Here is a 13,537-nt window from a genome sequence, read left to right as displayed (position 1 = left end):
TATCACCAATCAGAAAAATCCCTGCGGGCCTTACTTGAAGATTGGACGTTATGCCGCTAACACGTAGCTTCCGTCAACAACTCAGAGGCGGAAGTCAGAGCTCTGCGCAACGCAAATAATGTTCCGGCTGAAACACGGTGCGCTAAATGATAAAACATAAATTAACGAAGCTTCGAGGCAGGTCAATTTTCCTCGAGAAATTTTAATAATCGAGGTACTCGAATCACTCGAGGAATCGTTTCAGCCCTAGTCTAAATCAATATAAAAAAGATTTTTTTTTTGTTTTTCTGAGCTTTTTTCCCAGCCTCCTACCTGCAATGATAAAAACATCAACGTAAAACAGATTCATCCTTTCCTAATCAATCATTTTTACATTTTTTGCTCAAAAACTAACAGCTGCCTTCTTTTATGAGTCTGTATTAATCTGACTGTCACAGTGAAATACCAGTTTTTCGATTCTTTTTATTTCATATATTTTTTTGAAATACCACATAAATATTTTTAAAACTGCTTTTAATCCCATGAAACACATTGACATTAGGCATATCTGTGTGCATAAAAGCAGCATATGAGACATTTAATCATATTAATGTTTTTCTTTTTAAAAAATATATTTTTAATCAGTTTGCACAAAAAAATTTGCAAAAAGACAAGAAGTTGTTGAAATAAATTGTAGACCGTTTGGAAAGCTCCCTTTTATGACAAGTTCAGAGAAGAAGAATGACGCTTGCCGACTCTGAACCTGGTTCTGATTCCATGTAAAAGGAGTTGGAAAACCGTGGAGAGTCACGAATAACCCGCTTGATGTTCCACAGACAAAACACCCGATGCTGCAGCGCTGCAGCATCCACGTTGCATCAGCGAACCACGGGGGCTGCTGGTGTAAAGACACATCAAACAGAGCCGTCACACGACTGAAACCTTGTCAAACAGAAAGCGTTTCGGGTCCAGAGCCGACGATTGATGGTAAAGAAAGGAGAGAGCGGGAATGCTGCGTTCTGCCGTAGGATCAATCTGCGGTTCTGTCTAAACATCGAACGCCTGGAGGAGACCCAGCGGAGCCGAACAACTCAGTCACCAGAAGTCTGTCAAACACCTGGAGGCACGCTCAGCCCTTCAGGCTGTTAGGAAACAATCATCTCATTTACTTTTTATTTTGCTTTCAAGCTCACTCACAAAAATCCCCTCAGAAAACTCCAGAGAACCGGGAGAACCTTATTGAAATAGGGAAATCCGACACATTTCTGCTATTTTCCCAAATATTACAGTAATACTCATTTATCAAACAATGAGGGACAACAGAGATCCCATCTGTTTGCTCGTCATCAGCTGCTTTGAGCAAACAAAGCAGCTGATGCATTCGTCTACACTTAAAAACTAAATCTGGTTTTCAGTGCAACATCTTAGTACACTTGAAATAAGACAAAACTAGCTTACAAGTAACTTTTAAATGGGAAGTAAATACTTCTTTAATATTAAAAATAGAATTAGTTTCACTGGCAGATTATTTGACTTATAAAAAGACATTTTCCAAGTTATGAGTGAAATAACTTTGCAAAAGAACTAATTTTTTTCATAAATTTTAAGGAGTTTTTTACTTAAACAACCTTGTATATTGCACAAAAGTTACTTATAAGTTAACTTTGTCTTTTTTCAAGTGTATTAAGATATTTACTAGATCAAGAATACTTGGTAAAATTTTGTGTTTTTACAGTGCATTTCAGGTGGAGATCATGGGGATTCAGGAATATTTGTAAAAATTAAACTCCTTATTTGTTTTTATCACCTTTTTGCCTTTACTTCCTTTCATTTGTATAATCTCTGATTAACTTCCGGTTGTTTAACGCTTTTATTTTGACAGGACAACTTAACTTCCGCTTTATGCATTATCGAACAGCAGCTTAGCGAAAACAAGTTGTAACTGAATTTATAAAACTTAACTTGATCGTAGTACGACTTTAATATTGAGCGGTTAAAACTGTCTGTTTTATTCTATACAAAAACTAGAGTAGTTTTCAGACTGTAGCCAATATTTTTTAATTGTAAACGTTATTTCTAAGCTACAAACGTTACAGTTGTAAGAGGAAACATAAACAGACACCTTCTCTGGCTCGGAGAGGAAACAACAAACACTATTAAGTTCAAACTTACAGTAAGGAGCTTCTCGAGTGTTTATATTTCCAAACAAAACCGCATCAAGTGTATTTTTCACACCACCAGACTCCGCTCGGACCGTTTCTCTCAGAGTTATGGTACCGCCGCCAACTTTATTTCTGCATCAACGGTGGGCGCCGCTTCCTGATGACCGGCAGCGCCGCCTGCTGTATGGCGGTCAACTACAACACTAAAACAATGTCTAACAGACGCCATTAGTTAACCGATTGGACCCAATTTTAATGTAATAAACCATTAAATCGACAATTTACCGTAAGTCGACTAATTGTTTGTATCATTACCGCTTCCCTCTGGAGATGAGGGGCTTCTCCTTTTAGGCCTGGGTTGCCATGGCAGCCACTTAAGGACTCCAGAACCCAGTTTAAGCCCAGTTCATCACGAACATAACGACCAAAATCCTCTGACATGGCTGTGATCCACTGAAACCAGCCGGCGACAGTGAGACAGAACGACGCAGCTCGGCTCTGTTATGCAACAAGCCATCGCGTCTGTTTAGACAGAAAAAACAAAGAAACGGCTCCTCTTCTTCTTCTCCTCCTTCTATTTTAGGAACGCTGAGACACGTCCGACCCGCCGATCCAATGCTCTGACTCCAGCCTGCAGCCCCTCGCTCTCAACAAATAATTTAAAGGTTTACGCTCCCTGCCTTATAGGGAGGTGACGGGATGTGATTTCCCACCGGGGAATGTGGCCCCTGTCGTCAGCGACCCGCAGGCTAAAACACACTTTATGGGCTGGTCGGGAAACGAGCGACTCCGAGCCCAGTTTACAACTTCAGAGTTTCTCCTGTAAACAAGGAGAGGAGTTATGGGTTCAGAATTAAAAAGCAGAGACCAAGCCAGAAGGGACGGGGTTTAACAGCAAACCTTGCACGAATCCACAGTAACAGAAATGTTTTGGTTTAACAGACGACAGAAGCTGCGAAACAAATTTCCTTCACTGATCTGCTTACAAAATACGATGGACACCAACTGAAAAGCCCACAGTGGTCTCTGAAATCAATAACAATATATCTTGACACTTGATCGATATCAATAGATGTAATATTCAATAATTTCACTGAACACCGCACGGCATTCTGGGGGATGTAGGCAGAGGAAAGACTCATCTACCTCGTGAAGATGTGGGCTAAAGCAACTCCAGAGGCGACATGAAACGCCAAATTTGGTAATGCACTCTGGAACAAAAAATCTGACCCAGTTACACCAGTTCTCCCAGTTCTGTCAGGAAAGCATAACAAAAACAATCCACAAACTATTGTGAAAGGAAACCCAAATCATTCGACCCAAATCAGATGGTTATGCAATGATAAGAAACAAACGTTAAAATCTGAAGTGATAGGAATTTTAAAAAATATCTCTCTCACCACAATTTATTTATAAATAGAAATTATTATGGTAACCACACCTGACCAAAAACAAGAACAATTTAGTCTGATCTATGGCAGCGAGAAGAAAATGGCTGTTTGTGGTAAATATCTGGTCTCAACCTGATGATCCAGAACTGGGGCACCGAGAAAAAAAAAGAGAAGAAAAATACAAAATTCAGATTTTAATCTTAGAATTCTAGAAATAAAAAATTTCTAAAAAGAAAAATTAACTTCTCCCCCCAAGAATTCTGACGTTAAACTCAAAGTTCAGATTTTCTTTTACTCAGAATTAAAAAAATAATAATTTTCATTTTGTCCTGAGAATTCTAAATTTTTCTTGAAATTCTGACTTTTTTCTCAGAATTCTCACTTTGTTCTTAGGATTCTCACTTTTTTCTCAAAATTCTAATTTTCTCTCAGAATTCAAAATTTTCTTCAGAATTTGGACTTTTAAAAGAAATAATTCTGACTTTTTTCACAGACTTCTCACCTTTTTCTCAGAATTTTAAATTTTTCTCAGAATTTTTAAATTTTTCTCAGGATTTTTACTTTTTTGAAGAATCCTGACTTTAACCTTAAAATTAAGTTTTTTTATTTTTTGTTTATTTTCATTTTTTTTACAGAATTTTTATTTTAATTTTTGAAGAATTTTGACTTTAACCAGACAGGCACTGTGATGTTGCTGATGGATGATGAAACTGAAAAATTACAATCCTTCTGTTTCAGAAAAACTTGGTTAAGTCCAACATGTTCCTCCTCCTCCTTCTTTAATTTCTTTTTAAAAAATCTACTTGTCCAACAATTCAACAAAACTCTCTCTTCCGGCCTGATTATGCAGCAACAAGTGAGTGGTCAGCCAATCAGCTGTCTCTTACCTTGCATACACTTTTCTATTCTGTGGACGAGCTGGTAGGACTTGCAGCGGTCCAGCAGGGTTCGGATGGCGGGCAGAGGGTCCAGGACGATGGTCTCAGGGTGTGCGTCAATGTAATCCTGAAAACGGAGATGGAAAAAAAAAAACATCTGGGTTCATTTTCAGGGTTTTAATCAGGTTGATGTTTTAAAGTCCGCTGGCAGGGGCTAACGTTCGTGATATAAGACCACATCACAGAAATTCTTCCTAAATCGCCATAAAACAGATGATTTAAATGGAGCTTGTTTTATGGCCATGACGAGTTTGCAGCTCCTCTGAGTGCTTCGATGTTCTCTAGATAACCGGATAAGAAAATAGCAGCGAACAAAGACTCACGACAGCCTGGTTACGGTCAGGGTTCAAACACTTTTCCTACAGTAAAACTCAAGCACTTCTCAAGGATTCCCAAGGTAGCTTTCCAACCTTCCAAGCACCACACCTTGGAGATAAAAACGAAAGAAAGAAAAAAAAAGTTTCACTTCACTCTGACATCATTTATTACTGTATTTTACTTTCCACAGCAGGGAAAGATAAACTAAAATATAGCAAAATCTATCGATAAGTCATTGAGCCATTAGGAATAATAAATATTTATTACACTGAAATAATCCAAACAAATCATGTGAATGTAAATTACATTTTGTTCAAATTAAATGCATATAAAGAAAGTTACAAAAAAAATCTCTAAAAAATGTTTTTGCCAAGTTTTCTGTCATTTAACAAATATGAATAATTTTGGTAATTCTGACCTAAAATAAGAAAAAAATGGTCTGATTTAACTTCAGACAATGAAAAAAAGTATTTTTATTATCTTTTGTTAACTATAAACAATGTTTTCCAAATCTAGACCTCTAATCCAGTTAGATTACACTTTATTACAAAAACGCCCAGTTTGAATATCCAGCACTTTCAAGGACTTCAGACAGAATTCAAGCACTTTCCAAACCTTGAAAACACCAAATTGAAATACAAACATTTTCAGGGATTTGAAGCGAACCGTAATTAAAGCTGCTTCGGCTCGTAGAGAGGAACAGAAGGTTTCTGTATCCTGAAAACTATAATTTCCAACTTCTACTTGAAGTCTTCAGATTTCTTGTTTGTTCACCTCCAATATGTTTTCACTACTCCGTCCCCAATCTGTTGCTGACTTGCTTTTCTACCACAAGCAAAAACCAGGAGCCGCCTTTCCGCTCACACATCTCCGTCCCTGGATATGTAAACCTGAATCGGAGCGTGGCCGCGGCTCGGTCTGCGCTTGGCGCATCGCTCGATGCTCGCCGGCGGCTCTGTGGAGGTTACATCACTGCGTCTCTGTCTGCCGGCTGCTCGGTCAGCATGAGGTCGCCTGCTTTACATAACCAAACGCTCTTTCTCCACTCCTGCCGTCTGTGACTCTGCCGACTCTCTCCACACCCAGCAACCCCCCTCCGCGTCCAACAGATCCGTCTGCTTGTTGGTACTACAGAATCTCTACTGGGGCGGAAACGATTAATCGGATTAGTCGTGATTAATCGATTACGAAATAATCGTCAACTAATTTACTAATTTACTGGAGGATACAGTCTTAAAAAAGGCTATTTACCGAAAGAACAACACGCTCAGAGCAATGATTAAGCCAAAATTATACAATATATAGATATATTTTACATTTAAGATCATAAAATGTTTAAACGTTTTACCCAAAACTCCACAAGTGGCCTCATAGTTTTAGTTTCACCCGATTCAAAGTAGCTAAAGAAATGCCGTGTTATTGCGTTTTAGGCAATAAAATGTTTATTTTCTTATTTAAAAAAGGAAGTTGATTGTTTATCAACATCTTTTCATGTATGTCTAATATTATAAAGATTTAAATGAAAAATCTGCAGAATCTCCTTTAAAATTTCCTATTTAAAAGGAGAATTTTTTTACAGAGTTTGAATGAGGCGAAGCTAAAACTATACGACTTGAGAAGATCTGGGTAAAACCTGTTTTTTTATGTTAAATGTAAAATGCATGGTTTCTCCCCAGTATATTACAAGCCTGGCGGGCCACCAGGCTGGACTTGTTCCCTCACCGGGTTTAGCATTGTTTATTTATTTAAGTTTTTTTTAATGCTTGAATTTTTTAATACTTTATAATTGTTGTTCAGGTATTAGTCTTTCAATTTTTCAATAACACATAATTATCAAGTGATATTTAAAATTTCCTGTCAAATTTAAACATTTTTAACTCAAAAACATGACGGGCCGCTGGATGAATGAACCACCGGGCTTAGCAAGGTTTCTTGGGGGAAACCTTGAAAATGTATGTATATTTTGTACAGTTTTGGCCTAATTACTCCTCTGAGTGGGTTGTTCTTTCAGCAAATTGCTTTTATTGATTCCAGTTAACAATTAATCGATTACTAAACTCATCCACGATTATTTCAATCATCAATTCAACACGATTAATCGTTTCAGCCCTAATGTTATACAAGATGCTGAAACTCACCAGACCTTCTATTTTCTTCTGAATTTCAGAGGAAAAACAGAAGAACGGAGAGGAGAGGGGGAGGAGAGAAAAGTCTCTTCAGCAGGTGCTGCAGGAGAGAAGCAGCCAGACGTATGTCAGTGTGGGCGTAGGAGAGGCCTGCACATGTTGCTCTGCGCTGGAGCAAATCTCCTCACTGGAGATCAAACAGTTTCAGTCCAACACATAAAATACATACGGACATATTTCTGCATTTACATCAACCGACTCCAAACGGGTTGGATTTACATCAGGCTGTAAATCCTCCAGAACACAGTTAATGTTTGTGGAAACCGGGTTCGGTTCTTCCACCAGCTCCAGAGAAATATTCTGCATTTATTTTGCACAGCTCTAACCCCTGAGTCACTGCAGAGAAACCAAGCATGACATTTTGTTTGAACTGAAGAGCAGTAACAGAGAGGAATGCTTCTTCCTCTGCAGCACAAGGATTCATTAAAATAACAGCAGCATGATGATAAGAAAGGAGACAAAGCTCATAAATTTCACAGATCTGTAAACACAGACCAAACCCAGGATTGGCTCAACCCGACCTGTTCTGCTCTGAGAGAAATACCTTTTAACAAAATATACTCAGATGAGTCAAAACATGATGGCTACGGTTTTCTTTCTTTTTGTTTTTTTTTAAACCAAAATGCGACTCATTCAAACTTTTCACGGCAGTCTGAACGGCCCAATTCGGATATTCACCCCCAAACTATCTGCTATGTGGCACTAAATTAGATATAGAGCTGGTACTAATGATTATCATGCTAAAGGATCCATTATTCTGACACTTAATTGATTAATCAAATAAAGAAAAACTTAGAACATTCCACAGATTTTTATTTATTCACTTAAGCCTTTTCATTCTTTATAATTACATCAAAAGATGCAAAACAATCAATAATTTAATTTAAAATAAGAAATCAAACAACATAGTATTTCTTTATTGCATTTGAACCTGGTGAAGTTTAGGGTAAAACATATTTACAAACTTTTATTTTTGTCTGTAAATACAAGACAACAAAAACTTGTCTTTTAATTAATTGCATTCTGCTAATGCTTTTCAAAGATGTACGCTTGTATATTTTGCATGGGTTGGCAGCCATTTTCACATGTGAGGGTAAATGCTGGGTTGGGGGCGTGGCCAGCAGCAGCTTTAGATTTAAAGTGACAAGACGCCCTAAAACAGCTCAAAATAAGCAGAACTGACCAGACTAAAATCTTATTATGTAAGGATGTTGTTAAAGGAATCATAAATATCCCACCCACTAGCAGGCGCCATGATGGAGAGTTATTCGACGGTCTTTACCAGTCACTGGTCATAATGTTATGCCTTATTTGGCTGTTTGGGCGTAACTGAGCTTTATATTCTCCTTGAGTACCACCACTTGTACCAGAACTCCAGAACAGACTTTCTGTTTGTCCTCCCAATGGTGTCAGGAGAACCATTGTCATCACGATCCCAGTTTCTATGAATCCGCCGGAGTGACCGGGTCAAAGTCAGAGCAGTAAATTCATTTTACACCATCTGCTGCTCCGCCAGCTTCACAAACACAAACAGCAGATCGCTTCCCAGTGGGAGGATCCTCACCTCAGATCTCCAGGTTTACCAAGTGCTGAAGTCCAGCCGCTGACGTCCCCGATTCCCTGAACTGGGACCAGTTTCAGATGAAAATATGAACCTCATAAATGTTTACTGTCTCTGGCAGCAAACAGAGTGCAGATACGGACCGGCAGCAAATCTCTCAGACTGCTGCCGGGTCTCATGACCCTTAGGGGTCGCCACATACTGGGCCGAGTTGTTTGGATCTCGCTGACCTGGATTTATTCTGCTTAAGGCTCAGTTAAAGCACAGTGTTATATAACCAGAGTGTTCACAACAGCCTCAGAAGAACTGATTCTTTGGAAATTTGTAGATTTTTTTTTTATTCTAGAAAGAGTGGCAGCACTTCCTTTCCCTCAAAGGTAAGGCTTTGGTGACTGCTGTGTAGGGGTGGGAATGTATCGCATCGTTTTATCGTGAAAAATTTCTTATCCTGCCACAATAAATTTTAATTATTGATAGTAAATAAAAAAAGAAAACTGACAGCAGAGAAAATGACAAAAATAACATTTCTAATCATACTGATTGCTCTTCAAAATCTGATTAAATGTGTGAAGTAGAGCAATTTAAATCACACTTTCTTCAGTAAGTGGGATCCTGAAGAAGCATGTTTGTCCTGGAAATGTTTTTCAGAACAATATTTATTTTTATGGTGCTATGAATCCTGTCCCATGCAGTCACACTCAAACAGTTACCTAAAAATTAGTAATAATAGTTTTATCAAATTAAGCTCTTTATCACAGAGGAGTCCAAAAGTTTTGCCAAGTGGACCAAAAAAGCAAAACCCAAAATCAAGCAAAGTAACTCGATATTTATTGTAGATACAAAACCGGAAAGGGATTTTTATGAAGGTGTATTACGGCCATTGTAGATAGAAAAAAGGTGTAAATTTTCTATAAAACTCTGAAATTTTGTGAATAATCTCAAAAACTTGAACATTTTCTAGAAAACTTTTGACATTTGAAATTCACAAATTTTCTAGTTTTTTCCCCCCTAAAAATTAGATACATTTTTTTGTAGAAATTTTCTGAGATTATTATTTATTTATTTTTATGTACTTTTTTTTTCTACTTTGGCCCTAGTTGATTTAGCATGTTTGCTGTTTTAAAAGAAAGTCGTCTAGTTTTCAGTTTCTTTTGGGCTCTATTGAATAAATTAATTTTCATTAATAGGAATATGATTTGGGTCAAGTTTAAGAAAGTATAAATGCTGATTTGGGTGCAGCAAAGTTGGCTTTTCAGTAAAAGCTTGGTTACAAAAACACAAATACTTTGTATTGTACTTTAAATTTCCCTGTGTAAGAAAGTTATGTTAGTAATATCTTTTACATTTATTGCAAATTAAAAGTCTCCATCTGGACCTAAAGGCCAAATCTGTATAATTTTTTGAACTGCAGTCGTGGGCCACACCAAATCAATCCAAGGGCAACAAATGGCCTCCAGGCCGCACTTTGGACACCCCTCCTTTATCATTATCACAATAATACCACAATAAAAGACTATATCGCCCAACCCTGCTACGGGTCAAACCCAGTTTAGTTCCAGTTAAGAGTCAAGCTGCCTTTTTTACAGGTCAGCAGTAAAAATACCTGCCACCTTTAAAATGTCTGCATGTAAACTTTTTACTTTCTCTAATTTTGATCCGCTGGATTTGTGGATTCTATTGAAACTTTGTCCAGAAACTCATACCTGTACTCTCTGGACCTGCAGCACGGCTTGTGAATCGTTCTGGTCCGCTTCCAGGATGAGGTCGGTCAGTTTGTGGATGATGAGGTCCAGCGGACCCTGGTCCTCCAGAGGCTGGCTCAGGTCCAGCTGAAGGCAGAAGAAAACAGAAATAAACGCCTCTGATCAAAACAAATCCTTCAAGCTGTTATTGTCAAAAAGTGTTGTGTTTCGAACTAAGACAGCTGGAACAAACTGATTTAAAAACCTGCAATAATTATTCAAATTGTAAACCATTTAACAGGGTTCAAACGATTAATCGCGATTAATCAATTATTGAAATATCGTCAACTAATTTAGTAATTGACTAATTGTTAACTCAAAATAGGCCATTTGCTAAAAAAAAGAAAACACACTTTGCAAAATTGTGCAAAAAATGTAGACATTTTGCATTTAAGATTAAAAAGTGTTCATCTGTAAACAGTTTTATTATTATTCAATTTAAATAATTTTATGTTGCTACATTTTAGAAATGTTTTAGAAATGTTTACTTATTTATATATAAAAGGAATTGAATTGTTTATGTGCACCTTTTAATGTATTCTAATACTGGCACAGAATATCAGATTAATCGATTAATCGTCATTTATCATTTCAACAAGGAATTTAATTATTTGTTCATTTATAAATACACATGGCTTATAAAACTGTCTTAACTAAAAAATCTTTAGGATCTTTTTCTTTTATCCGATTAATTGTCAGAATAACTGATAGCAAAATCGTTCACTAAAATAATTGTTAATTGCAGCACTAGTATAAGTTGAAGTATTCAGTCAGCAGAATTGATTTATTTTAATAGTTTCTTATGAAGCATCCTCCACCGGTTAGATTTGACCACCTATACGTCGTTCTTCTGTAGAAACTGGGAATGTGAAGGAGGGATTGTGGGAGTCTGGAGCGAAGAGCAAAACGCAAAACCTTTTCAGCAGAAATAACTGAATTTTTTTTAAAGCTGAGCTGATATTTATACAGTTTCCATCAGACACAGTGTGGAGGAACGAGCCAACTCCGACCAGGACTGAAGCAGCATGTCTTCATCAGGCTGCACAGTTAATGCATCGCAGTAAATATAAACAGAAAACTGAACCTAAATATCAAATGTCTAATATCAAAATCAAAAAGGCGTGCTTGACGTTTCACAGCTTTAACTGGCTTTTCTGCCCACAGCCGAGATAAATCCGACATCAGAAAGAGAGGTGGGAGGATAGAAGAGAAGGAAATGTGGAATAAATGTAACTGATTTCATCATCATTATAATATTTAGCATTAATATCTAAATGCAGCTTCTTCCTAACGTCATTCAGCCTCCAATGATGAACAAGAAAAACCAGCAGGAGAGATTACTGGGAGTAAAAGCTGCAATTAGGAAGACATGGCTTAAAAATAAAATATCAGCTTGTTTTCATACAAGACATGATTTCCAATTGTGATATTCATTTTCTGAAAAATATATTATAAATGACAGAAAACACTTTTTTTTTTAATTTCTTTTTGTGATTTGAGAATTACGAGAATATAGTCAATATATTAGCAGAATAAAGATGCAATTTTACCAGAAACAGGTTGTTTTAATTAAAACTTGGATAAATAGTGTTTTTTATGTTTACGTCCTCATAGAATTACAACTTCATTCTGCTTACATAATGACTTTATTCTGTTCATATTAATAGACTTTATCATCATGTGACTTTATTCTCATATTTGTCCAACTGCATGCATGTAACATTATGACTTTATTCTACTAAAAAAATAATAAAATTCTCGCCTGACTTTTATATTTTATCGTAGAACTGACTTGAATTCAAAGTACAATTAAATAGAAGCTGTAAAAGATGTTTGTCAAACAAGATGGCCGCCTTGGGCGCGCCGACATCTAAACTATGGAAGCCCACGGAGTGCTTTGGTGGGGAAAAAAATCCAGATTTTCCAAGAATTAAACCTTTTGAAACCAAAAAGTGGAGGGATTGCAACTAGAGTGAACAAGTTTGAAACGTAACCAACTCTCTTTGTAAAACTTGCAAATATTTTTATAATTTCTAATAAATAACTTTAAAGTTCAAAACAAACATTTCTGCAGTATCAGTTTGTCTTTGGCCTGATCACCTGTTTCATAAGACATGTTTATTTGTTGTTATTTAAGACTAGAAAGCATTAATTACAGAGCTGTAAATATGCTGCAGCTGTTTCTATAACTATCTGTAAAAAGCCTCCCAGCCTCCCTCTGGTCGATCCTACAGGGCTTATTCAAAAGAAACAAGGAAACACCTCATTAGCATTCCCCTGAAGACTAACAGTGAAAGACTGCCTGAACATACTAAGCAGTGAAGAAGAACTGCAACAGGAGACGCAGGTTTAACAAACCGAGGGAATACATGTGATGTAACATGCGTAGAAACAGGAAGGACAGGCTGAGGCCTCCGCTGATGCATAACTGGAGTCTCCCTAACTAAAGTTTGTTTTACATGTGGCTCAGAAAACTGGAGGTTCAGAGAAATAAAGCTAGTTTGTTAAAGCAACTGGACATAAACTCATTAGCTAATCAGCTAGCAGGGCCCAGCGGATCATTAGCGAACAAAACATCGGAGCCACACCTGAGCAAACAGGCCAGAGAGCAGCAGAACCTCACTGTTCTTTGTCCCGTTCTGACTCTGAGTCAGCTGATGGTGAATACACACCTTTGTCACACAGGTGTGGATCAATGAAAGAGCTGTAAACCTGTACAGTTTCAGTTGGCTTAGGGTCAAGCGCAGCCAGCGCTGGTTAATGATTGTGAGAGGTGTGAGGGATAGGTGACTGATTACAGTTCGAGTCCGACCCGAGACAGAAGGCTGCAAAGTGATTCTTCAAGGTGGGGATGGGTTGCAATCACTGTGTACAGTTACTGTATGTATAGGGTGTATGGAGACTTTCAATGTATGTTTTATCATATCCGTTTCATTATCTCACCTGACAACAGATAGAAACTAGCTTAAGCTAATTCTGCCGCAAAGCATTTTTTATTAATGTTTTTTCCACATTGTCCTTGTTTAAAATAAACTAAACAAACTAACATAAATGATACCAACTCTTTACCGGCAAAGTGTATCATAACATCAATTGAAATCTGACTTTGAAGAATGTAAAAACTGGAATTTAGGCATAGGGATAAAATGATTAATCATGATTAATCTTTTATTAAAATAGTCACCAAATAATTTAGTAATGGATTAACTAACTAACGTAAACGGTACACTTTGACAGTACAGAGTTGGTATCTTAACGTC

General features: G+C 37.2%; 1 protein-coding gene across 1 annotated transcript in view; it reads right to left on the bottom strand.

Moving 5' to 3' along the window:
- Positions 1 to 13,537, bottom strand: part of itpk1b (inositol-tetrakisphosphate 1-kinase b) — a 45,087-nt gene that overhangs the window by 13,166 nt on the left and 18,384 nt on the right. The window contains exons 4-5 of the mRNA XM_008400067.2: positions 10,239 to 10,364; positions 4,420 to 4,537 (exon numbers count right to left, since the gene is read on the bottom strand). Coding sequence (XP_008398289.1) covers positions 4,420 to 4,537; positions 10,239 to 10,364 — 244 coding nt within the window. The remainder of the gene's footprint in view (positions 1 to 4,419; positions 4,538 to 10,238; positions 10,365 to 13,537) is intronic.

This window comes from Poecilia reticulata, linkage group LG22 (assembly GCF_000633615.1).
Source record: "Poecilia reticulata strain Guanapo linkage group LG22, Guppy_female_1.0+MT, whole genome shotgun sequence".
Taxonomy (NCBI): Eukaryota; Metazoa; Chordata; class Actinopteri; order Cyprinodontiformes; family Poeciliidae; genus Poecilia; species Poecilia reticulata.
The sequence above is the reverse complement of the archived record's forward strand: the minus strand, read 5'-3'. Positions and strand labels throughout refer to the sequence as shown.